This window comes from Panthera uncia (assembly GCF_023721935.1).
Source record: "Panthera uncia isolate 11264 chromosome B2 unlocalized genomic scaffold, Puncia_PCG_1.0 HiC_scaffold_24, whole genome shotgun sequence".
Taxonomy (NCBI): domain Eukaryota; kingdom Metazoa; phylum Chordata; class Mammalia; order Carnivora; family Felidae; genus Panthera; species Panthera uncia.
The window spans coordinates 73,693,843-73,720,038 of NW_026057580.1; the positions used below are offsets into that span (position 1 = coordinate 73,693,843).

Genomic DNA, 26,196 nt, shown 5'->3' on the forward strand with positions numbered 1-26,196 from the left:
GGAAGGACGTCGGTAGGGCGCCGGGAGCCGGCCGGCCGCCGTCTGCGGGACGCAGGGCGCCGAAGCGGCGGGGAAGGCGCCGGCAGGCTGGCCGCGCGAGGGGCGGGGAGAAGCGTGGCCGGGGGCGGCGCTCGCGGGCGCGGGAAGCGCTGGAGGCAGACGCGCTGCGTCCTGAGGGTGGCCGCAGCCCCGCCCCGCCGTGCCCCGTCCCGCCCCTGCCGGGCCCCGTCCTGTCCCGTCCCGCAGCGTCCCGCAGCGTCCCGTCCGCGGTCTCCTCGCACCCTTCCGGCACCTGAGGCGCTCACCGGTGCTTCCAGCGCAGCCATGGCTCAGCACTTCTCCCTGGCCGCCTGCGATGTGGTCGGCTTCGACCTGGACCACACTCTGTGTCGCTACAACCTGCCCGAGAGCGCGGTGGTGAGTGGCGCAGGCTGCCCGGGGCGCACGGCGTGCACCTCCATGGCGGCCGGGGCTGGAGTTTCTTCCCGGCTCCCGCGGCGACCGCTGCCAGGGGCCCTGCAGCCGCTGCGCCTCTGCGCAGAACTCGGCCTCCCACTGCGAGGCTGGGCGGAAATGTGCATCCCCGGGCCCCTCCCGAGCCGTCGGCACCGGCTTATGGAGCTCAGCTTTTAGCCAACTTTGAGAGAGCGGTGGGAAGGAAAGGGGCAGAGGGGCAATCTGTGCAAAATCGGGATGAGGAAGCGGTTCCTGGGACGGAAGGCAGGGCGGGGCCAGGGGAACTGGGGATGTCTTTTGCAGAACCCTGGCCTTGGAACTTCCTTGCAAGTCATTCTGGGCACCAGCCGCGCTCCGATGCAGCCACCTGGGCTTCTATTTTCCTTGTGTGCAGTTTTCTTTTAGCGTGTCCACGCGACCACCTGTCAGTTTTTAAACACTGCAGTCAGGGAGAGATTGTGTGGTGTTTTGAAGAAGCACTAGCCGAAAAGTCATTAGAATCTTGGCCCAAATTTTGTCTTCTACCAAGAGACGAAAATAAACATTTATTGCGCACTTCCTACGTGCTGCATGCTCTCTGAATAAGTTCTAATCCTAGCAACCGTCTACTAAGTTTGCGTCCTCCCAGAACTTTGGGAAAAAGGGGGAGTGGAGTATTTATGATACCACACCCTAAGGGGAATTGTCCTTCCTCCCCCATTACTTTGGTTTCACAAGGAAACTAATTGTAAAAAAAAAAAAATCACAGGAATTTTTTAGTCAAAGATTCTTTTGAAGAAAGTTAAACCACTGTCATGTTAGAACCCGTTTTGTGCATATGTGAGCATAAAAATCTCAGAATGCAAGACCTTCCAGTAAAAGGATTCTTTTTTACAAACCTCGAATATAAGTGAGGCTTAAAGATCGGAAGTATCCTAGTAGTGTGTTACGGATCCTGTTTGGTTCGGAAATCTTTTATGAAATACCAGCAGTGTGCTGAGCCCCTTAACAGAGTTGGATGCTGAGATGGACACGGGCCTGCAGGTGGCGTTGTAACGGGGGAGGATGCCGAAGAGTTCAGTTCAGCCCCCTGTGGTGAGGGCAGTATTGCACCTTGCTGCAGACTGCCTGCCCCTAGTGTCTGGAGACCCTCCCTCCACACCAGCCCATCTTCCAATCTTCCACAAAACCGTTAATTTCTCATAGCACTTACACATGGCTTAAAATTTCCTGTGAACCTGTCAGAATCTTCCCCTAGAGTCTAGAGCCATGACTCCTTGACATCAGTATCTCTGATAGTTTCTTGTGTGTTCTGTGTGCCGAGGTGAGTGCTTGGCACATATGGGGTTCAATAAGTAATTGAGGAATAACTGACTAAAAACATAGGTATTTAAATAAGTGAAGATTGCACAGCCATTATTCTAATACGCATGCAGTTTAAATGAACTGGTTAGATCCTTACAAGAACTGTGCGAGGTATTTGCTTTGTCACAGTCGCTGTTTAGAGATGAGGATAGCAAGGCAGAAAAAGAATAAGCAGCTTATCCAGAGTCACCCTGCTAATTGGCTTCTGTTCCCACCACCATGCTTTATGTGAGCCAGAAAGCCCAGAGGAGAGGTCTGGAGTGACACTTGATGCTTGAGCTGGGTTCCAACACAAGAGTTAAAGCTGGCAGGTGAGGAAGCAGAGGGGGGCACTTCAGACAGAGGGAATCTAGCCAGGGCAAGGACCCAGAGGCGAGAAACAATTCAGGGAACTGCTGCGTGTCACGCGGCAGGTGGGGAGTTGCAGAAGATGTTGGAGAAGTTGGTGGTGACTGCGTCATAGAACACTGAGTGCCTCTCCCATCAGTATCATAGGCGTTTAATAAATGCAAAATGTGCAGATGTTGGACTGGATGTGTTACCTCACCTGGGGGCTCAGGAAAGGCATCCTAGAAATGATGACCCCTGTGCTCTCCTGGGGTTGCAGACTCAGAAGGGTAAGGGGCCAAGCAGTTAACTCCCGTTTGTGAGTGGGAGCAGGGCCTGGGATAGCCAGGAGAGTGTGTTTGCCTTCTGAAGGCACAGCCACACTTGACTCTTGCCAAGTTCCATGAGGAAGTAGGGGCTGAGTCTCCTTTTTTAAATTTTTATTCATTTTATTTTTTTAAACGTTTATTTATTTTTGAGAGACAAGGAGATGTAGAGCGTGAGCAAGGGAGGGGCAGAGAGAGAGGCAGACACAGAATCTGAAGCAGGCTCCAGGCTCTGAGCTGTCAGCACAGAGCCTAACGCGGGGCTTGAACTCACAGACTGCAAGATCATGACCCGAGCCGAAGTCAGAAGCTTAACCGATGGAGCCACCTAGGTGTCCCAGGGCTGAGCCTCTTAAAAGAACTAATTCTTTTTAAGACCAGTTAGGAATCTGAACTTGTATGAGAAGTCTCTCAACTTTTAAATGTTAATTTGTTTTCAAACACATCAGGATTATGTGGTTGCCACATTTAGTGAAGAAAAATACAGCACCAGTTAAATTTGAATTTCAAATAACAAAACCATTTTTTCTTATATGTATGTTCTGCATGGGATGTACTTATACTAAAAAAATTCATTGTTTATCTGAAAATCAAATTTAGCTAGGCATTTCATGTTTCATCTGGCAACCTTAAGTGGGAACCAAACATAATTTGTAGTCTGCATACAGCTCACAATTTGCAGCTGCTGTTCAGTGTGCCTTATTAGGCACGTGAGACACTGGGAGAGGAAGAGGGCTGGTCATGGAGGCCCTGTGCCGTGAAGGCATCTGGGGTAACTCAGTATAAGAAAAAGATCCAAGAGCTCGGGCCTTGGGACTAGGACAAGTTTCAAAGGCACAGACTCCCTTATTTTCCTCAGCACCATTATTCTCTGGTTCTCCCCACACATTGACCTCATTCTCTCCCATCATAGAAACTTCTCCGCGAGGTGAGGAGCATAGCTGTGGATGCCCCTAACGGCAGCCCTACTGGAAAAGGCCCTTTTCTCTCAGGAAGGTGTCAAGTCTCAGTGGCATCATATGCCCATATCTTTATCAGTATTGTCGAGGGGTGAGAATTTCCTGTTGTCCGAGACCGAGTAAAGTGCCTTGACGTGAGGTGGCAGGTTTAATGGTATGTAGTAAGCATTGGTAGCTTGGAACTGGCTGTGGTGAGAATATTGATATGTGGAAATGGGCAAAGGTACTTATCAGAACTTTTTTTTTTAAACCAGCATATATATGACTGATAATAGCAAGTATTTCAGTTGAATTTACTTGTATGTAAGGCACTGCTCTAAAGCACTTTACATCTGTTAATCCCACAGCACTGGTTCCCTGCAGTCAGGATCATGATGTGTATTTTTTATTATCCATAGTACTTTGTACCTCAGAGTGACTCAGTCCATTTTTGATTGATTTTTTTTTTTAATGATTCAATGGAAATCCATATAACGCATAAAGCCAATGATTTTCAGTCATCTCTGGACTTCAGGAATCCTGTATGGCCTCACCTGGACCCCACCCTATCCTGGAGGCCTGAAATTTCCAGGTGGTTTTAGGAGCCATCACTGGTTCTGAATCACTGCCAGGATTGAGAAGTGCTGATATGTAGTGTTGACATAATGTAAGCCTGTTAACAACTGACCTGGATCAGGGTCACATTGCATTGCATGGGAGTACATGTATAGTGATTTTAATTAGCTTTAGGATAGAGAACAGCTCTATTTGACAGGGAGCTTTTTTTTTTTTTTTTTAATGTTTATTTATTTTTGACAGAGAGAGAGAGACAGAGAGAGACAGAGAGACAGAGCATGAGCGGGGGAGGGGCAGAGAGAGGGAGACACAGAATCCAAAGCCCGAAGCAGGCTCCAGGCTCCGAGCTGTCAGCACAGAGCCTGATGCGGGGCTCGAACTCACGAGCCTTGAGATCATGACCTGAGCCCAAGTCAGACGCTCAACCGACTGAGCCACCCCGGCGCCCCTGACAGGGAGCTTTTGATTTCTCTGCACTCGTTCCCTGATGCTCACACCCAACTCCCAAATCCAGAAGTGTGTGGGTCTCTGGGTTTCTGGATTTGGTGTGCTCCCCTCCCTCTGGATTCACCCAGCTAACTGCTACATCTTGCAGGGGTCAGTGTAAACATCATCACCTCAGGGAGGCCTTCTCCCATTCCTTTTACTGTGTCTCTGCTCTCTTCCCACTTGTGCTGTCTCATGCTGCCAAAACCTATCACGGGTTAACATATGGGAAAAAGGTCGAGTTGCTCAAGAATCTTCTCGGACACTGCTCAGTCAGACCCCAGACCAGCATTCTGCCTCAGGTTCGAGGGCATCTGATGCTGACTTAAGAACCCTCATGGAAGGAGAATGGGGAAGGGCCAGTGTGGACCTTCATCCACCTTCTGCCTACTCTTTGTTTGGTATACACAGTTTTTTAAAAATCAAGCCAACTCTTTAGAGAAAAATAAGACACATTACCCCAACACTCGGGATTTTGTTGTTGTCGAGAAATCGGAAGTTCTATCAACCATCGGCAGAGCATTTATCTTTGTACTTGTTTCCTGAAGCTTTCTTTGTCCTTTTCCTTCAGTTTCCTTAAGCAAAGAAATAAGAGGTATTTCCTGTATCTGATGGAAGCTCCTTGATTCCTCCTTCAGATCATCTGCCTTGTCTCTATGTGTGTTTTCCCTTTGAGACTCCCCTGTGACAGTGAAAAAACTAAAACAATTTAGTGACAATTTCAATGTCCTTTATTCGGGGAAATAATCTATGAATTGGGGAAACCCAGTGCCTCATAAGCACTTTCCACTAAGAATGGGCTAAGGATAGATATAATGATAGAGTGGTCTATATGTTTAAAATGAGTTTACAAAGCTTTCAAGTCTTAATGATCTCCAACCCATTAGAATTCAGGAGTAAGATAGTAGTCATCCTTGGTTATGTAATTGTATATTGATGGTGTAATTCTGCAGTGGAAAAAGACACAACAGCTACCTGGGGCTTTCAGGGGTGGATAAATTGCTTGTACAAGGGGATTAAACTGCCGAACTTCACGATTACAGATATTTCTCTCCCATCTGCCCCATGAATAACTCCAGTAGGTTTTCAAGTCTGTGAAATTCAGAATGAATAGTGAATTTTATATTTAATTTCTCTTTATTCCTTCCCCTTATTTATAGCTCATTTATAATAGCTTTGCTCAGTTCCTGGTCAAGGAGAAAGGGTATGACAAAGAATTACTAACTGTGACTCCAGAGGATTGGGATTTCTGGTAAGTTCTTTTTTTTAAGGGCTGCCCATTCCCTCTGTTTCTTAAATGTTGCTGATAAAATTTTAATGCTTCTTTTGTGGAGACAAAGTGAAATGTGAAACTGAGTCAAAAGACAAAATGCTTTCTCTATTAAAAGTTTTATGTTTCATTAATTAAAATCTTTTCTACTTTAAATTTAGACTTGTTTAATTAAATATGTAAATAGGCTAAAAGCTTCTTGACTAATTTGGATGTTTCTGTATGGCTTAAGTTTGTCATAAGTTTCAGAGGTTATTAAGAACTATCTTTAAAATTTACATCTTAAAAAAGAAAGTTTGCTTTATTGCCCTTCAAATACTGAACTGTAGAAGAGGAAGAATCATGTTTTGAATAAATGTCTGAACTGGGACATTTGGTTTTCTGTAATTTGGGTAAACGTTCCTGTCTCTAAGACTCTTACTGCTTACTCTTAGGGTTCTCTACTTGCCAAGGCTTATTTTGTCTCTCTGAACTGGGACATTTGGTTTTCTGTAATTTGGGTAAACGTTCCTGTCTCTAAGACTCTTACTGCTTACTCTTAGGGTTCTCTACTTGCCAAGGCTTATTTTGTCTCTCTTCCTTATCTAAACAACAAAATAAAAATCTAACATTTTAAAATTGCTCAGTTGAAAATTAATAATAAATCTAAAACACATGAAAAAGACATACAAAAGTAATTCTAGAGCAATGATGTTCATCTATTATATATTTCTGCAGTGTTTGGTTAGTCCTTTTTGATGTATCCCTTTTGTAAAAAGAAGAAACACAAATATTTCACTGTATAAAACCGCTGACTCTGGAAATTTTACTGTGGACCAAAGTCAGTAATGCTTCTAAAGTACCCTGTCATTTTTGTTTAATTCTCTTGGTATTTGGTGGCATTATACTTCCTTGCTTTATTATTCATAAAATGAATCTGTACCCACCTCTCTCCCCAAATCCCACAAGTCTTTTGCAGTGAGGAACCTGAAACTTAGTATTTGACTTTCTTTTAGTGGTTTTCAATAGTATGCCCTGCCCAGAGGGCAAGGTTTTAAAACCTGACCTAAATCGAGGCAATTTCTAAAGAATATAGGAGAAACTCTGGCTAAGAGCTTATCTGGCAGAATTTAAATGTGTGTGTGCATGTGTGTGTATGTGTGTGTTTTATTTAATGAAAAATACTTGAACATTTTAACAGAGACATGAAATAATGTTCCTTTTTTTGTTCTAATTTTTGAATTCCTCTTTTTTTAAAGCTTAAGGATTTTACAAACTAAACATGCTGTCTCTCATTTTCCCACATGGCAGTTTTCCTTACATACTTGCTCTGTGGATGCTATTAAATTTTAGAATTCTTGGATATTCTTGGTCTTTTTAACCAATATATCATTCACCTGCATGGGAGAATCCCTTTTAGCATTGTGACATTTTGGAAGTATAGATTATTATTTCTTGGGGTTAGCCGAATCTATGAATTGATCAGTAATCAAATTTTTCTATTTTTAGTTGCAAGGGCTTGGCACTGGATCTGGAAGATGGGAACTTCATTAAATTGGCAGATAATGGCACCGTGCTCAGGTAATAAAATTTAGTTGTGAAATCTAAACTTTTTCTCCAGGACACTTTGTTATTATATAGCATTTGATTGTTAAGTACGGGTTAAATAAGATTATTATTTTTATCATTCAGATGACAGATCATGTGCCTCTGTTTCTTCATATGAATTGTTTTAACGATTTAAGTACAGATCAAGAAGCATTGGACTTAAAGGTCTAGTTCTTTTAAATTCGGCTCACTAGAAATATTTGCAGGAAATTCAGGAGAATTTTAATAACTTGCTTCATCTCATTGATCACCTCTACTGCAAAAGAGCCTGGAGATTATGTTGTTTTAGATGAGTGCGCAGTTGCCTGGAATAAAGTGAGATTTCTTTTTACTAAGAAGAGAATGAATGTTGGGTAGGAGTTGGTGGTCTGTGCACATTTCTCCTTCCTTCTCCATTTATCCAAATTTGTCCCCCTCGTGCAAGACTCCTGTTGTATTTTAGCTCCTTCTGGAAGTTTTTCTAGGCTACTCCAACCCTCATCAGTCTCCCTCACACTCAGTACTAATTCCCTTTCCTTCCCTCCTCTCAGGGTGCACTGGGCACTTGGAGTATTTGGGGGGAGTGGGACAAGCAGATGAGAAGCTGCCGCTGCCACTGCTCTGAGCCTTACAGAGCCGGCCAGGGTGTGAGCATCCGCTTTTCCCCCAGCACCCATAGTAGAGGCAAGCCAACGTGGCCACAGCTATGCGATTTATTATTTCTGTTGACGTGATCAGAGTCGAAGGAAAGGACGCTCAGCACAGGTTACCCTGGCACATACTCTCCCTTTTGATACATCATTCTTTTTGCACGCTATGAACTCATACTCTCCCCTGGACCTCACGCTAAGTGCAGATAACTACAATAGGTGTGGCCCCCCTTCTGATTATTTTGTTATTCATTTGCATGTTTCTTGCCTTGGGCAACTAGAGCTGAAGTGTAGTATGTATGTATACATACTCAATGCAGCTTTGACCAGGACCTTAAACTCAACTATCAGATTCTTAACAGTGTACTTAGCTCTCTTCAATCATAGTTAAAAGAATGTAAAGCATTGTATAGTTTTGGTTTTGTCTTTCATTGTTGCATTTGTGTGTCTGCCCCTCCCATCTCCCCAAACCAGAGCAAGCCATGGCACAAAGATGATGGCTCCAGAGGCACTGGCAGAGGAGTATGGCGGGAAGGAGTGGAAATACTTCATGTCTGACACGGGAATGGCTTGCCGATCAGGTATGGCTCATGGGAGGGGGGGGGGGGTGGGCAGCACCATTACGTCTCCTATTGTTTTGGATGTTGAACCTGGGGCATGAGGGCATGAAGCATGCCATTCTTGCCTCCTGTCAGCCAGTTTACACCAGGGGGCAGCCGTGGTGTGATAGGAATACGATGCTTTCCTTGTGTCTGATACCTGTTTGGGAGTTGGTTCTGCTTCATTTAGGGTTTCATTGATTGCTCCTTTTACTTGTACTTGTTCTGGAGTGAAAAGACTAGCACCTAGGAATAATACATTCCTCAGTCTTCTGTATTTATTTTTAGTTTATTACATGCTCAGTCCTTTTATTTCTCCATTACACATTTCTCCTCGTATTCATACTACCCACCTCTCTTGTTTGCTTGTTCTCTTGTTTTCTTGAATTCTCTTCTTTACTCTCAGTTCTAGTATCTTCTGCCTTTGTCTTTTCTTTTCCCTTATTTTAAATGATTTCATATATTTTCATATCTTTCTTCCCATTGTCTTTAAAGAACATGAATGGATTTCTCAAAACTTATTTGTAGATGTTGATATGCATAAATTAACAAGTAATGCTAAAGACATTATTATAAACAAATAGACCTTGTTATGTTATAGTTGTTAGTTTTTCATTTGTTCTAAATGTTTGTGCCATTTTCTTTCACACTACACTTTTGAAATGCACCTGTTCCTCAGAAAATTTCGTAACCGGGTCGGGGCGGGGGACACCTGGCTGCCTCAGTCGGTAGAACATGCGACTCTTGATCTTGGGCTTGTAAGTTTCAGCTCATGTTGGGTGTAGAGATTACTTAAAATAAAATCTTAAAAAAAAAAACAAGAAAATGTAGTAAGAATATAGTTGGAGTTATTCCTTGTTATAATTAGGTTTGTTTGTAACATTCTCTGTCTTTTGAGAGTTTGTTTTGCTTTTGTACTGAGATCAAAGTGTCAGGAAATGAGTACTCCTGATAAAGTAAATCGGTAGGAAAACGTATTTCACATTGGGGATCAATACACAATGCTTTCACACATCTCAAGTCCAAATGGCTAGTGGGAGTGAAATGGGTGTCTATGTTGCCCTTTACTCCGCTGAGGATAGAGGACTGCTGTTGTCTTTCCAGACATAGTCAGTTGTGGATAGCTGCCCTCCTCCCAGAAAGGCCAGGCACAGAGCTAAGTGTTTCACTCTGCCATCCATTCGTTAAAGGAGTAAACTACATTAAAGGAGTAAAGTATTTCTCAGCCAAGAAAAGAGCATTCACCCAGTAGGACCCACAGTCTGCCCACTCCTCTGGCTGCTAGTGGGCGCCACCTCCTGGAATCAGCAGCTTCCCTCTGGTGCTCAGTATAGCCAGGAGTGCTCTGAGGATGACCTTGGAATTTATCTCCTCTTTAACTGAGTTGGTTAGGGAGGTGTTTCCCCTTCCTGTGCTCAGTGATCAGGTGGTGGTGACACATGACAAAGGCCTTTGTTTCTGCCACGTTGTAAGGGAAAGCTTTGCCTTTAAAAAGTAATACAACTTTTTTAAATTTTTTAATTTTTTAATTTATTTTTTATTTTTATTTATTTATTTTTTTAATACAACTTTTTTTAAATGTAGAGATCTATAAAAGAAGAAAAAACTGGCCTATGATTCCACAATCCAGTTAAATTTTGTTTACGTTAAAAAAAATACTGTGAGCAAATGGTTAGAAAATTTAATTATAGAAAAGAGTAAAATGAAGAGTAATTATCTCCAACCCCTGGCCCCAGAATCCCCTTTCCTTGAACTTATTTCTCAAAAATACCAAAAGGAATCATACATTTTCTGTACTGTGCTCTTTTTAATTGACATCTTGGAGATCCTGTCACATTCGCACACAGAGGTGTACTTCAGTCTGTTAAATGCTGCTGTGCTCTGCCATCCAGTGCTGTCCATCAGTCTGTCCATAGTGCATACTGACTTTGTGTCTAGTGTCTGGCCATTACAAACAAGCCTGCAGTGATGTTTTCATATATGTATATTTTTCACTTTTGTGCAAATGCATTCAGGGTACACTCCTAGAAGTACAGTTGCTCTAAAGACACGTAGGTTTAAAATTTGATCAGTATTGCCAAATAAAACCTTTATTTTCACGAACACCAGTTGGTTTAGCTGTTTCCGTCTACTTTGAGCGTACTCATCCCCAGAGTTAAGTAGAGCATTGTCAAGTGCATTCCCTACCAGTATGTTTAGGGAATTTAAAGCATTGATGGATAGAGACATTTTACTGACCATTTACTTGATAATCACTTTTCAGGTTCTTGCACTGGCAGGAGTATGGTTTTCCTTTCCCGCCGATTTCCAGAGAGCAAGTCCTTTTGATCTTGTTTCCCTCTAAACTGGTGGATTATGGAGAAACAACTTGGTATAGCGGAAACCACAGGGAGCGTGGAGGCAGGTGGTCCTGGATCATATTGACTCTGTTCCTTGCTGGGTCAAGTGATCTGGCAAATTACTAAGCCACTTTTGGCATCACTTTGTTCATATTTAAGTGAAGATGATATCACTCACCTGCAGGAGAAGTGAGCTAACATAAATTGTTCTCTTGCCCTCAGTCATTTGTGTGCCTCTGTTCTGTTATCAGTAAGAATATGTGGTTTGTAAAGTACATAGTTGTTGGCACTGGGTTCTTGGGGAGCAGTTTCTCTGTGAGCACAGCCTAACGATTTTAGGACTTATCTTCTTGTGGAGGCTTGTTTCATTGAACTGAGCTCACTAATCCCTTCATTGCCAGTGAGCTCTCTGCTTATAAGGAGGAGAGAGTCAAAGCTTTCATGTGGTAGTCTTGGAGTTTTGTTGTGGGAAGAGGCATTGAGAGCAGCCTGGTCCAGTTCACAGGTAAAGACTGAACAAGCCTCGGTGTGTCCACAGAGTGGTCATCCAGCCCAGGTTTGATAGCTGAGTGAGTCAGCCCCTTGCCTTGTGGAAGGGAGTTTCATTAACCCCCTGCGTTACTTGCTTAGACCCCAACCAAGACTCGTGATCAGTGTTTCAGTTCTTTAACTGTTTCAGTTCTTTAACTGAACTTCATCTGTTAATGGCCATAAAGGGAGTGAAAGGGGAGGGGAAAGCAAGGGCACATATCTGGTGATGAGGACACCTGCTGCTCCCACTGTGCCCAGAGCAACTGGCCACTCTGATGTCATAGGCCAAGAGAATAAATACAGCACAGGTTAATGTACCTTGGAAAGCTGTTCCCACTGTCTTAGGTCTTGGGAACCCTGGAGTATTATGTGGCCTTACAACACAGCAAAGTGTGAGCAGAAATGTACATGTTATATTATCTCTCTCTTCCTCCAGATCCTGGTTCCTCATGCTGACAAAGCCAGTCTAACCTTTCTTAGGAATGAAAAATAGTCTAATAAAATGAAAAAATGAAAAATTGCCAATAATTTCAGCTGCAAAAGAGTAAAAAACAAACTGTTTTTAACTGAGGGAAAGGATACACAAACCCACACAGCCATTTTGTGAATTAACAGAAGGAGAACTTTGAGTTTGTTTCGTTTATGTTCTTAATAATTTGATATGAGGAAGTAAAAAGCATTAAATGGCAGTTAAAGGGATAGACATCTGGCCCCTGCAGAGGGTTTTCTCCTGTTAATTTACCCACGACACTCCTTCATTCCAGAAGTCCGTTCCACTATTAGATCATTCATTCATTTGCTTAACAAACATATTGAGGGCCTACAATATGCTGGGTATTGCGCTTAGTGGACACTAAAGAGCAAGACAGCCGTGTTCCAGAACCTCATACATTACAAATGGGAGAAAGGGAGGACTCGAAATCAGGCACTTATAATAGTGCACTCAATGTTATGACCATTTGAAAAGTACTTTCTTACATTAAACTAAAATCTGGCTTCACCTTTGGTTGTTTGATTCCTCTTTGTGCAAGGGTTATGACATTGGGACCCCGCACCCTGCCCAAAGCAAAGTGGTTGGTCTCAGTCCTGGTAAACAGGAGTGAGATGTTAGAGGCAATGAGACGGAAGGAAGGAGCAATGGGGGCTGTGTTCCACTGGGACTTCTGAGAAGCACTGAGAATACCTCCCAGAGTTGTCAATCCAAGGGACAGAAGTCTTCACTGTCTCCTAAACTTGAGGCTCATCCACTGGTGCCTGGAGCTTGCCATGTGAGCCACATGGACTCCACAGGCTTTTGGAGAAAGTGAATGACACAGGTGTGCTTAGGTGGGATGATGTCATTTAGCACGGCCATGGCTGGGATCAGACTTGAGCCAAAGGGATGTGACATGGGTCATCAGGTGTCTGCCCAGGGATGGCAGATTCGAAAGTGACATCTGTACCAAGGAAGGGCTCAAGTTTGATTCTGTCCTAGGGCCAAATAGGATAAATTAAATTCCTCTCTTCCATGAGATCCTGGAGTGCCTGTCCTGTGCTCCTGAGATTTTCCAAGATTAGTATACTGTGTCCTGATATGATGTGCTATTTTTTTTTTATTCCTCTCAGTGCATTGGTTATTCTCACATTGCACTGAAGGTGGACCAGCCAGCACAGTTATGGAAAGGCACTGTTGTATTGATTATTTCATGGTACTCCAGTGTTCGACTGATTGTTTTGGAATTCAGTGACATTGATAACATAAATTGTGGCTTTTTCATAATCCATTTTATATTTGGGGTAAATCTATTTTTAATTTTTACATAAAAGCACTTTTTTTCATGAAATCCTTAAATTATGGATATCATATTTTAACTTTCTTGCAGCTTAAACCTTCTTTAAAAGACAACAATAGGGGCTCCCTGGGTGGCTTAGGCTGTTCAGCATCTGGCTTTTGATTTTGTCTCAGGTCATGATCTCACGGTTCATGTCATGATATCAAGCCTGCATTGAGCTTTATGCTGACAGTATGGAGCCTGTTTGAGATTCTCTCTTTCCCTCTCTCTCTGCCCCTTCCCTGCTTGCCTGCATGTATACACATGTGCTCACTCTCTCGCTCTCTCTCTCTTTCTCTCTCAAAAAAAAAAAAAAAAGACGTTAAAAAAAAAAAAAAAGACAATGGTAGCCTGTAATGGAGCCATTCTGAATTGAAATAGAGGTCCCTTTAAGTGACTAACCCAAAATCTAGTGTCTCTTTAGCCAGGTTTCTGTGTGTCACATAAATGAGGCAATAATTTATTCCAGTTTAAGTTTTTGTTCTTTTTTAGGAAAATATTATTTTTATGATAACTACTTTGACCTGCCAGGAGCTCTTCTATGTGCCAGAGTCGTGGACTCTTTAACAAAGGTGAGCAGGGGCTTATTTTTTAGAAATTATGGTATGTATTTAGTCATAAATCAGAGGACTTAATTATATATGTCTTTTGAGTTGAGATTTTACTCAGTTTCCTCTCTGTAGTTGTAGAAGTGACTGAGGAAGAAAAACAAAATTTGGTCGAGTATTTTGGGAAAATTAAGTAGCAGTGACTATTTTTTTTCCTAAGGATAATAAACCTATTCGCCAGCAGGGGGTGCAAAAGTCTAAAAAGAAAACAGACCTCATAGGTGGACAAATATTTTCTTGGTTTCATTAGCAGAATAAAAAAAAAAAAAGTAATTAAGTAAATTCCACCTGTTCTTAAGCATTCTAAATAATATGAAATTAAAAAATGAGATGGAGTTTTAAAATTCATCATTTTGAGCAGTTTGATGCATGCAGACTTTATACTGTTTATGAAGATTGAATAGATGTCTGGTTCCAAGAAGTTATACTTAGTTAGGGCTTAAGACCTGTGAACAGAAACCAGTTTTATGTCAGAATTACTTTTCTTTTTTGCATATGTTGTCTTTTAAAATCATAATGATCATGTTGATAATTGAACATGGATAATGGTTTATTTTTGAACCAGAATTAGTCATGTTTTTGTGAAAGTTTCTGTTGAGCAGTAATTTTAGTATGTTGGTAGAAGTTATTTACGTGAGCTGGAGTCAGTTTTTTATTCATAGTAACTTCAAGCAAATTTATCAGTCCTCAAATATTTCAGAGCTTATATAATTAGATACAAATACCTAGTAGTTTGTCTTTGTTTAGCTAGAAGGACACCAGTTAATGTTTCCAAGAAAGCAAGGGGTTGTGGGGTTATGTGTTTTAATATAATGTTACTTGCTTCCTGGTTTAAAGAAATCTGAATAAAAATGGTGTACATTTTGGTTTTTTTTTTTTTAATTTTTTTTTTTTTTTAACGTTTATTTATTTTTGAGACAGAGAGAGACAGAGCATGAACAGGGGAGGGTCAGAGAGAGAGGGAGACACAGAATCTGAAACAGGCTCCAGGCTCTGAGCGGTCAGCACAGAGCCCGATGCGGGGCTCGAACTCACGGACCGTGAGATCGTGACCTGAGCCGAAGTCGGCCGCTTAACCGACTGAGCCACCCAGGCGCCCCTCATTTTGGGTTTTGAACCTCCTTTCTCTCTCCTGTAGAGACTTGCTGCTCTTTTATATAGAAATCAGGTAAATGTGCATTGAATTCTAAAGTAACCAGCTTTTAGGACTTTAGGAGTTGAAGTTTCTTAGCCCCATTGATGCCCCACTACATGAAGAGGCACATTCTGATATCTCAAAAGCTATAACACCATAAATTTTCTCATGTGTTTAAAATACATAATTTTTAGACTTTACATTGAGTGGAAATTTCTATTTTATTTGGGCTATATGAGCTATATTAATATTTAGTTATATGTATGTATATTGTATATATATATTGTGTGTATATATATATAAAACAGTGATTTTCATGGAAGATTTCTTTTTTTAAATCATTCGGAAGAATGAGTTTGTACATCTATTACCTTTTCTAAAACATGAGTCCCAGTTTTATTTTTTATTTTTAAAAAACTGTTTTTAATGTTTTATTTTTGAGGGGAAACAGAGTATGAGCAAGGGAGGGGCAGAGAGAGAGGGAGACACAGGCTCCCTGTGAAGCCTGTAAAGCAGGCTCCAGGCTCTGAGCCGTCAGCACAGAGCCCAACGCAGGGCTCGAACTCACAGACCATGAGATCATGACCTGGGCTGAAGTTGGATGCTCAACCAACTGAGCCACCCAGGCGCCCCATAAAATATGAGTCCCAGTTTTAGATTACAGTAATATTGTAATGGTTTGGCAAGTGTTTTCTACTGGGCTTGAAAACAGAATTATTACATATGTTAACATTCGGAATTTTTTTTTTTTTTTAGCAGAACAATGGTCAAAAAACATTTGATTTTTGGAAGGATATAGTTGCTGGTATACAACACAATTATAAAATGTCAGCTTTTAAGGGTGAGTAATGTAAAGAGAGATTTTTTAATAGATGTTTATTAAATGCTATGTCTTATGAATTACTTAGAAGTTACCTATTTTGTTATGTGTCTCAATTAGGATTTACGTTCATCTTAAATTTTGCTATGTAGTTGGTACTGTTTACATTTTAAGAAGTTCTGTAATTCATGTCTGGTTCATGGCTGTAATTGCCAGTATTCTGAGCTATGCTGTCTCTTACATGCCTGCCTAAAGGGTCGTTCTGTGGGCTCCCTAGAATTGAAGTTCACACTTCACTATTTCCCAGCCTGGGAATGCAGATTACTCACACCTATAACCATTGGTGTCGTGGTTATAGACTGGTAGGGGAAGTGAGAATTCTATTCTCATTGCTTAAAACAGGATTGGCTGACTCAGAATGGGGCAGAGACATCGCCAAGCTGCAGCTAAGGTTTCACAGCTGTATCCGCAGGTCTGCTTGAGTTACACAGAGGATATTTCTAAGGAATAAAGAGATGCGTTTATCATATGTTACCTCGTTGACTCCAACCAGACTGTCCTGATTCAACCAGTGGGCTGACTGATAGATGCTCAAGAGCAATGTTTCTCAGCTTAGAGAAATGTTGCCTTTTGATTGACATAAACTTGCCTGCCTTCTTTTTAATGTAATTTAAGCCATCAAAATGTAATATCAGCTCTTAAAAGCTGATATTAACGTAATCCTAAATATTATGACTAAAATCATGTCAAGGCAGCAAATAGTAACTGCAGAATATTTTTTCAAATTACATATTTCTCTGCCACCTGCTTTGTCCTTCCCTGAAGAAAATCACTGTTTTGGAGTAATCGTCTCACTTTTCCATGCCCAGTCACCTGCCCTTCACCCTGGCTGGTAGGTCCCATGCGGTCCTGTGGGGGCCTTTTCACAGTCCACACTGAGTGCTGGGGGAGGGGGGTGTGGGAATGCCCATCCCCAGTAGAGGGGAGTATCCGTGACAACTGTAAAAGTCACCCACATACCACTACTGTTTTACTTTTATTAACTTTGTAAAATGAAAAGCCTTCAAAGAATGGTTGAGAATACCAGATTGCTGCTGTCGAATAAATTAACATAAAAATCTGTTGATGTTACTTTATTGCATTGTAAATAAGGAGTAGGTAAAACATTTCATGCTTTAACAAGTGAGGCACAGCTTAAAAGTTTTAAACAGCAATATAAAAATACAGTACAGAGCATAAATAAATAACGTCTTTTCATTTCTAGTCAGATTTTGAAACGCTTGACGTTAGTTATACTTTCACTAGAATAGGAGGCTCAGGGTACATATGGTAATGGTCTGTAAACCCACAATATCATATTATGTGAGATTCAAGATGGAATTAAAGAAATCAAATTAATCACACTTGTATTAAGTAAATAAAATAGGTTAGAAACCCATTTCCAAGTTATGAAGGGTATATAGGAAGCTTTCCTGCAGTCACAGAAAAGTTTGCAAAGGTTCATGGCTAAAGCACCTTGCATTTCAGATTAATTTTAACATAATGTTTTGGTTTTATTAGAGCTGTAAGAAGTCTATGTGCACCTGTATGTTTGAATAGATCTTGATGAAGGGGCCATATAAGCCTTTGAGTAATGCACCATCAGAAAGATCTCAGGGTATACAGTGTCTTTGAAATTTGAATATTCAAGTATTTGAGTTCTATAAAGATATGATACCTCCTGATTGTTTCCTAGAAGTTCTCCTGTTAATTGTTAGAAACAGGCTTCTTTTTAAAAACAAATGCTGAATTTCTGAAATCAAATTTAACATAATTTAGTGTCCCATTTCAGGGTTTCATTGCGATCATTTTATTTTTTTAGCCTAGTAGGACTTTCATGGTGAAAATTTTAAATACTGAAGGAGTTCACAGAAAACTTTAAAGAGTCTTAAGGCTGCTGACTAGAAATTCAAGAGAGTCTTCGCATATAATTTACCATTGCTGCTTGCTTTGTCAGGGGGACAGTTTATTGGTCTGAAAGCTCAAATCTGTATTTTGGAAAATTAAAATTAGTCACATTTTTTTTTGCCTACCTCCATATACATTTTGTGGGGCGCAGTGGAGTTGGAGAATGCCTTTTCAAGCAGATTTACGTTAGCTCGGTTGGGAATATGCTCACATTGGTGCCACCAAGAACCCTGAGAAGGAGGAGTGGACATACTCAGAGGAGTACAGCCCATTTGACCCAGCATTGGGCAGCTGGAGCCACACCTGGTCATTTTCTGTGAGATCGAGTATGGCACTCCCGGAAGCCTGATCCAGGTAGCCTTTGGTGTATTCATCATAGGTGTACATGACAGGGGTGCCGTTCTTATACAGGCCCACCCAAACATGGTTCCCTTTCACATGCACGTGGTAGGAGAAATAGTATGTTCCTGGTATCCTACAGGTAAAGATTCCAGTTCTTGAGTCATAATGCTGTTGCCTGTTATACAGAATCTTATCAAATGGGATGGGAATACCTACAGCTGGGTAAGCTTTGGAGAGAATAACAGTGAACGCAGACACAGGCATCCCAGTTACTCCCTGGTTGGCACTAACAAGAGGCCTTTGGCCTGCCTTTATAAAGCCATCAGATGGGGCTGCCTGGCCTGGGGGGCCTGGAGGGCCTGGGGGACCGGGGAGGCCAGGCTCTCCAGTGTGGCCTCTCGGACCTGGAGGCCCTGGTGGCCCAGTGGGACCATTAAGCCCCTTAGTTGCAATGCCAGCTGGGCCAGGAGGACCTGGAGTTCCTGGATCCCCTTTAGATCCAGGGAATCCTGGAATGCCTGGTGGCCCAATGGGGCCTCTGGTACCTGGTATTCCAGGGGCACCTCTTGGACCAGCCTCACCATTGTGTCCAGGTACTCCCTTAGCTCCTGCTGGGCCCACAGGACCTGGGAGACCAGGAGGTCCTTTAACTCCAGGGTCACCTTTTGGGCCTGGGAGCCCTGGATTTCCCTTAAGACCACTGGTGCCTGGTTCTCCCGGGTACCCTGGTTTTCCATCTAACCCAGAGGAACCCCTTTCTCCCTTAGCCCCAGGGTGTCCTGTAGGCCCAGCCGGTCCTGTCTCACCTTTAGGGCCTGGAATTCCTCGGTTGCCTGGGATGCCTTTTGGTCCTTGGGGTCCCATGTTTCCGGGGGGTCCAGTCAGACCTGGTTCCCCAGGATGGCCTGCTGGGCCTTGTTCCCCTTTGGCACCTGGACTCCCTGGAAGGCCAATAGGTCCTCTTTGTCCCTTCAGGCCTGGTAACCCTGGTTTCCCAAAGCCAGGAGCCCCGGGGACCCCAGCTATTCCTGGGGCCCCAGGGTGACCTTTTGTCCCAGGAATCCCTGGCTGGCCTGGGGCTCCAGGGGCTCCTGGCTTTCCAATGCCTTCTGGTCCTCGTTCCCCAGGAGGACCTTGGGGGCCTGGTGGGCCAGCTGGTCCTCTCTCTCCTGAAAAGCCCCGATCACCTTTGATGCCTGGCTGCCCTGGAAGCCCATTTTCACCTCTTTTTCCTACTCCAGGAGAGCCAGGTGGTCCCATGGGACCCTGAGGGCCTGGAAGGCCCCTCTCACCTGGGCGTCCAGGAGTACCATATCCTGTTTCCCCTTTCTGTCCATGCACACCAGGGACTCCTGGTGTGCCCTTTTCTCCAGGAAAGCCTCTGGGTCCTGGGGCTCCTGGAGGTCCTTGTTGTCCGGGTTTTCCTGGAACAGTAATTCCAGCTGGGCCGGGGATTCCAGGTGGCCCTGGTGGGCCCCGTGGTCCTGGTAAACCAGGTGGTCCAATATCTCCTTTGGGTCCATATAGTCCTTTCTCCCCGGGTTTTCCTGGGAGTCCTGGCAAACCTGGCTTTCCAGTGGTGGATGGTCCTGGTGGTCCTGGTAATCCTGGCTCTCCTTGGGGTCCAGGACTTCCGTAGCCTGGTTTTCCTGGTGGTCCAGATGGACCCGGGTGCCCTCGAGGTCCCACAGGGCCTGGGGGACCAGGGATACCTTGCTCTCCTCTTACTGATACACCTGAAAGACATGTCCGATACACAGACCCAGAGAGAGGGATGATTAGTAATGTTAAGGGATCATTGCTTCTTGAAATATAAATCAGGACAGGACATGGCAGTGTCAGTCCATTTTGGCAGACTAAGCTCAAACGGTTTCAGATAACACATTCTATATTGTTTTTAAAAACACTGCCAGAGGGCACGGTTTCATAAAACCATGGCTACCATAGTAGTTTCATTAGATCCTAATTATCCATAAAAATAAACTGGGATTGAAGAATTCATCTAGAATAAGAGTATAGGGGGGACTGGGGCGCCTGAGTGGCTCGGTCGGTTAAGCGTCAAACTCTTGGTTTTGGCTCAGGTCATAATCTCACAGCTCCTGAGTTCGAGCCCTGCATCAGGCTCTGCACTGTTACCTTACCCCCATTTATTTGGGGAAAATCATCTACCTCAAAAGGAAAGGGGAAAGTATTTAACAGAAAAGGAATGAAGAGACAAATGCAGAAATAATGGGAAAATATTTAAGAACTCTAACAATTGTCTTTCACAAAAGCTAGCCTATATGACATCAGTGAGAAGTGCTATTGATTTCTAGTTTATATCTGCCATGGCTCTGCTGAACACAGTTTATATTTAGTTTGAATTTTTTCAATTTCAGTACATACTGTGAGCTCCTACATTCTCTTTTAATTGACTTAAAATCGAAACAAAGAATTAGAGAATTAGATCTAATGGGCAAAGTATATAAAATAGTAGTAAAATATTTATCTAAAGTTTTTTTTGACTAATGCAAATAGATATTGTTGATTTTATAAAGCTGTGAGTTCATTTGAACTAAATACTTCTACTGATATTATGGATTAAATTCAAAAATCACTTATTCACTGCTTGCGATGTGAAAAGTGCCCCTGGGCCACAAGTGTGGGGGAAGCACACGACACATCTTATAAGAGTCCTCAAGGGAGCAAAACACATGTCCATGTGATAAGTGCTTAAAGAGGTGTCCGAGGGTTTGGTTTTAGTCATTCAAAGGTGGGATTAAACAGAGCATTACTGCCATTAGGATATATAATTAGGGAAGTATTACCATGTCAAAGAATCTTTAGGCAGCAATCATCATAAACATCTATAAGATACTCTTTCTCAGAGAAATTCTTTAATAGCAAAAATGGTAATAAAATGACATGTGATTTAAGTGTCTACTTGCAGAGTTTATATTAAAATCACTTTCTGTTTAATAAATTTTCAGGAACATAGATGGAATGCCTTCATATACTATTTAGATTCTTACACGTTGGAAAATGGTTCATAGTAATGGTAGATTTAGCAAATGGCATAATCGTTGAATGGTTTGGTCAAAACCCTGAAAATGACGTTTGGCTGTGACTTTTGAGCCATACCTTTTTTGTACAAAAATGATTATTTAATTTACTTAAACTTTGTCTAAGTCTTTAATGGCTTTAGAAATCAAAATGAAAACTAAATTGGAATTAATATTAAGTGAATTGAAATAAATTGTAAATTGCCTTTGAACACATAGGTCTATGGGTATAGTTCCCATTAACTGTTAATTGTTGGTACATTATTATATTTTTAAAAATCTTTCATATTAATTAACTGGCATGTAAGAAGTAGTTAGCCAACAATAGTTGCCTATTCTCCTGGGTAGAGAGATTCCTGATATCTGAAAAACATTTAGTGACAAATGAAATGTAAAATACAGAGCAGAATCATTAAAATAGATGTGCTAAAAAAGGAAAATTATTTTAGACTTTGATATTTTGTACTGATTAGAGTTATGTTTTGTTTTGCAAATTTTTAAATGTATAGAACTTTATTCACCCCTGGATTTTCAGAAAATGACATCAGGAAGAAGATTATGAGAAAAATTAGTTTATGGAAAAGATCTCCATGTAATCATACATATCTTATTGATAGATTGACTTTTTAGTGGACATATATGATAGTCTATAAGTGTAAAGGGGTGTGATACGTTGCAAGTAGAATAGATGAATAAGTAGAAAACAAAATAGTACATTTTTTTTCAAATGCAAGCTATGTTAGATGGGGTTTGCTTCAGAATCTTATTCTGAATCTCCTAAAGATCAGTATCCATACTAAAAATGATGGTCTTGGTCTGGTCAGAAATCTGTTTAATGTTAAAATAGGGAGGAAAAACAGTCTTACTGAAAATGACTGTATAGAGCATCTTTTGAAACTGGAAGTTCCAAGACAGGGTGATCTCAGTCACTTGGAATGTTGCCCTAATAGGTCCTCCACCTCTTCATGCAAGAAAGAATGTGAGTTCTGTTGTGTCTTTGGGGGATAGCCCCTGTTTGTTGCTTGCCAACCAAAAAAAATTAAAGATTAGGGTGATACCATCCTCAAGGAGAAATGATTACCCAGCAGAAAAGTTTCCGAAATGCCACAAGCCAAAATAGTGGTTGATTATGTCGGAATGTGGCATCCACCTGGCCACCAGCTCCGCAGTCCTTTGCAGTGTAATTTAGTGTGTTTTGGCTGAGCTGTCTTTGAGCCTGTGTTGAACAGATGAGCCCAGGAATTAAATAGGCACTCTTTGTGTTTCTGTTATCAGTTTAATGTTATAATTGTATAAATTGTGGGCTTTTGTCTTTCTTTCAGTGCATTAGTGCCTGCCAATGAATGATAAGGTATTTGAGTTTCCACCTCAAATTATTATCAAGTAGAGACCTTAGTGGAGTTAACAATTAAAATGCAGCTTCTAAACTTTTCATTTGTTAGTAAGATACATATTTTCATTTATTCTGCAGAAATAGCCAAGATGATAAAGTACGTAAGGATGGGAAGATAGAAATATTTTTAACCTTCTATGAGTGGTGCATGTGATGCTTGAGTCTTTTTAACTCAAGACTGTTTCATATGATCTTAGTAAACTATAAAAAGTGTGAATTAGTGATCATAACAGTGTACCCAGTGATGTTTGTCCTAACATTTCACATTGCTGTTCGTTGCTTCAAGTAAAGTAGCAGGTTTCCTTATCTTTTATTCTTTCTTTCTGTAACTTTTCTCGTTCTCATATATGATTTGTATTCTGAGGCGTTCAGAAGTTTTTGTTATGCACCTGTGCCTTTGTTTTTAAACATTGAGCTCCCTTTCATGAATTGCTTTAAATTTTGTTTTTCTCAAGAAGAGATTCCTATAAGTTTAACTTGCTCAAAATGGTTGTCTCCAAAAGCATAATTTGTAAAGTTTATGGCAAATACCCTTAGCATTATTTGCAAGGTAAAATATATAACTATAATGAAAAAATACTAAGGAAAGGAAATTTGAGTCCTGCAATCAGTTCAGTTTTTTCAGTTTAATTCAGTAGATTTTTACAGGCAGTTTGTGCCAGATGCTATTAAAATGGAATTAGCAAATGTGAAACCTAATAATTGCCTTTTTTGAGGATCTGTTAGTAGTGTACATACATTTCCTCCGTTCTCTTCATAGTAACTGAGAAAGCTGAACAGTTGGGAAATGGATTCAAGAACAAAGTTAAATCGTGTCTAAGGCTACCCCACCCGTACCACCACGAGTGAGGAGGAGTACCTACTCCCGTAGTGCTGCTAATACTTGAGCACTTGACAGGTATTCACTCACTTAAGCTTCATGACAGCCCTTGGAGATAGCTGCTGCTTCTTTTACAAATGAAGAAACTAAGGCACAGAGGGGACAAGTAACTTACCTGAGGTCCCATAGTTAGTACAAGGCAGTTCATAAGTCTGAGTACTTAACTGCTAAACCATACAGAAATTTATAAAGAACTGTGAAAATTGCTGCTTCATTTGTCTGTTAAGTTTCTTGGGAAGGCATTAGATTTTATTTGATAATTAAGACTGAGTTTTGTATATGTGGACTAGCTGAATCGGTTGTAAAAGTGAATAATGGTTAACTGTTTAGATGCATAAACCTGCTACTCTTTGTACAATTGGCAATTATTTTTAGTTAAAACATTTTAAACTTGATTAATTTTTATTGGATTCATATTTCTAGATTATGGGTAATTGCGCAAAAGCATCATCTGAGGGAAGAACTTTGCACACATAAAAGTTCTTACTATTCTTTGGGTACATCTTTCTACTATACTCATTATACAAAGGATTTTAATGTTCTTGAATAGACCTGCTTTTTCCATAAATTATTTTGTTCTAATATTTCGGACAGGTTCAGGAGTTTAAAGGTAATTGAACACCAAATAGAATTAAAAGCATTTTGTTTAAGAGATCATTAAGATTGTAGAAAGCAACAACCAATACGTTTATACAGCAAAATACACAGTTTTGTTTACCTTTACTCTTTATGGCATAGGGAATGAAGAACTGTGTCTTAGTGTTGGGTAGTGGGCCTTTTATGCCTGTAGGTGTTTGGTATCGCTCAGCATAAAATCCTCCATGAACCAGGTTCAAGGACAGTAGCAGCAAAAGGGCTGTTTGTGGCAGCATGTTCTCAGATGGATTCTGAAAAACAGAAAAGAATAGTGTCTTGTTATTGACCTGTTTTATCTGTCTGATGTTGGACAGATGAATTCTTTATTCTAAAAGGTAGTTAGCTACCTTTTTTTTTTTTACCTTATCCTGTTTTTAATGTATTCCATAAATCAGAATTATAAGTTTTTAGTTACATGAATATATGGCTTAGTTGTTATTGGAATCCACATTCAAGTAATCAAGCAAAACTGAAGTGATTTTTAAAAAAAAGAAACACAGAAACCATAATTGGATGCATATATTAATAATTCAGTATCTTTAACATAGATTGAAACATCCACTAGTTCCAAAATACACTGAATAGGACATGATTTTACCAATATGATTTTATTAAGACTGTCTTTTATGTAGACTGATACAAATTAAACTTTCCAAGTACACTTTAGTGGAAAGTCATTTTTTTTAAATGACAAGAACCAAATAGTCAATTTATTGAGGCTTATTTCCAAATAAGCTAACATGGAGGTCCTCTAGAGTATGAAGTGATAGACTTACCTGGTGCTGGCGTTCCTGGAGATGATTTCTTTGCAGCTTTCTGAACCCTCCTGTGCCCAGGTGAGCAGTGCAGAAGGGTGCCTTCTTCAGAGCTATCCGGCAGTATTTATACTGTTTTTTCTCTTACTTCATGAGGTTACCCTGAGTTTAAGCTCCTCCCTCGAGAGGTGGAGAGAGTACTAATTATGGTGGAAAGTTCTATTGGGCAGGCGTACAGGATCAGGTTGGGCTGTCTTTCCTTGTTTTCTTATTGAAAAATAAACTCTTTGTCTTAAATATATATTAATAGTTTTAACCATGCACCATCTTTTTCTATGATTTTATTTTAGAATTTATTACTCAGATGTTTAGGTTGGTTCATGATGGGATGATAATACCCCCTTTTATTTTTGAAAGTACATTCTTGTGTTATTTGTTTGAAAATATTTGGTAGTATATATAAGTAGGAAAGGAAGTCTTTTGGATGGGGATGTGGATATGAACCATCATCTAAATTCTTTAATTATGACGGAAAGCCACCAATGTGTCCATTAATGTTCCTAAACTTTTATGAAAATAGCTTATTCCTATTCTTACTTATTTTTGAACTTGAGAAAAACAAAATGGTAAAAATGTAGATATGTATTGTGTCTTAGGATTTTTGTGTAAGTCCTCAGAAGTTAAGAGAAATTTTATGTATGTTAGTATATACATACTATATTTCAATTTTTCATATTAAATATTTTAAAGTTTTCAGAAATTCCAAATTCCATGAATTTGATAGTAGAGTTAGCAATATAATTACCCTGAGGGATTATTTACAACATTACAATGTATTCAGTAAATAGCTTCAGGTTTTATTGCTTCATTTTGGATTTTACTTTAGATTTTCAGTAGAGATTACAAAAGCCTTAACTGATAATGTCAAATCATGTCTGTTTAAATAAAATTGTTAAGTTCATGGCAGAAGAAGAAAATTCTTCAAACTTTGCTTTCAGTTTAAAAATCTCAGTGGCTTACCTTACCTTTAGGAATCTTGATTTAGCCCAGTTAGAAACATTTTTCCCCTCAAGATGCAAGTAAACATTATCATTGTCATTTTCAATGGTTAGAATTCTCTTTAACAATATTAGGAGACTCTTAAAGTCAGTTTTCAGGATGCTAAAAAATCTAATAAAAGCAGAATGTTGAGAGGCCAAACTTTGTATCCAATTTTATTGTTTTGGAGCTAAATTAAATCAACTGTACAGGTGAAGTAGTTGAGAAGAAAAACTCCATAACAGGCATAGATACAACATTTTGAAAACCTCTGCAGAGTTCGGGGTGCCTGGGTGGCTCAATCGCTTAAGTGTCTGACTCTTGGTTTCAGCTGAGGTCATGATCTCATGATTTCGAGAGTGCCAGTCCCACATTGGGCTCT

General features: G+C 40.8%; 2 protein-coding genes across 3 annotated transcripts in view; one reads left to right on the plus strand and one right to left on the minus strand.

Moving 5' to 3' along the window:
• The first annotated feature begins 223 nt into the window (after nt 1–223).
• The window catches only part of NT5DC1 (5'-nucleotidase domain containing 1), a 139,229-nt gene continuing 113,256 nt past the window's right edge, over nt 224–26,196 (plus strand). The window contains exons 1-6 of one of the 2 annotated variants that reach the window (XM_049654200.1): nt 224–417; nt 5,614–5,705; nt 7,212–7,283; nt 8,414–8,520; nt 13,712–13,791; nt 15,719–15,803. In XM_049654200.1, coding sequence (XP_049510157.1) covers nt 325–417; nt 5,614–5,705; nt 7,212–7,283; nt 8,414–8,520; nt 13,712–13,791; nt 15,719–15,803 — 529 coding nt within the window. In that variant the 5' untranslated portion in view covers nt 224–324. The remainder of the gene's footprint in view (nt 418–5,613; nt 5,706–7,211; nt 7,284–8,413; nt 8,521–13,711; nt 13,792–15,718; nt 15,804–26,196) is intronic. The other variant, XM_049654202.1, reaches the window with a different exon arrangement.
• COL10A1 (collagen type X alpha 1 chain) lies at nt 17,903–24,867 on the minus strand. Its single transcript, XM_049654213.1, has 3 exons — nt 24,798–24,867; nt 24,104–24,272; nt 17,903–19,807 (listed from the first exon to the last, which is right to left on the minus strand). Exons 2-3 carry the CDS (start codon nt 24,255–24,257, stop codon nt 17,937–17,939), a joined length of 2,025 nt encoding a protein of 674 aa, XP_049510170.1. The 5' UTR covers nt 24,258–24,272; nt 24,798–24,867; the 3' UTR covers nt 17,903–17,936.

Excerpts from the sequence above, each read along its gene's own strand:
- COL10A1 (XM_049654213.1), bottom strand. The coding sequence starts at position 24,257 with ATGCTGCCACAAACAGCCCTTTTGCTGCTACTGTCCTTGAACCTGGTT. Across the intron at positions 19,808-24,103 it reads CTATGCCATAAAGAGTAAAG|GTGTATCAGTAAGAGGAGAG; the intron begins GTAAACAAAACT and ends CATGTCTTTCAG.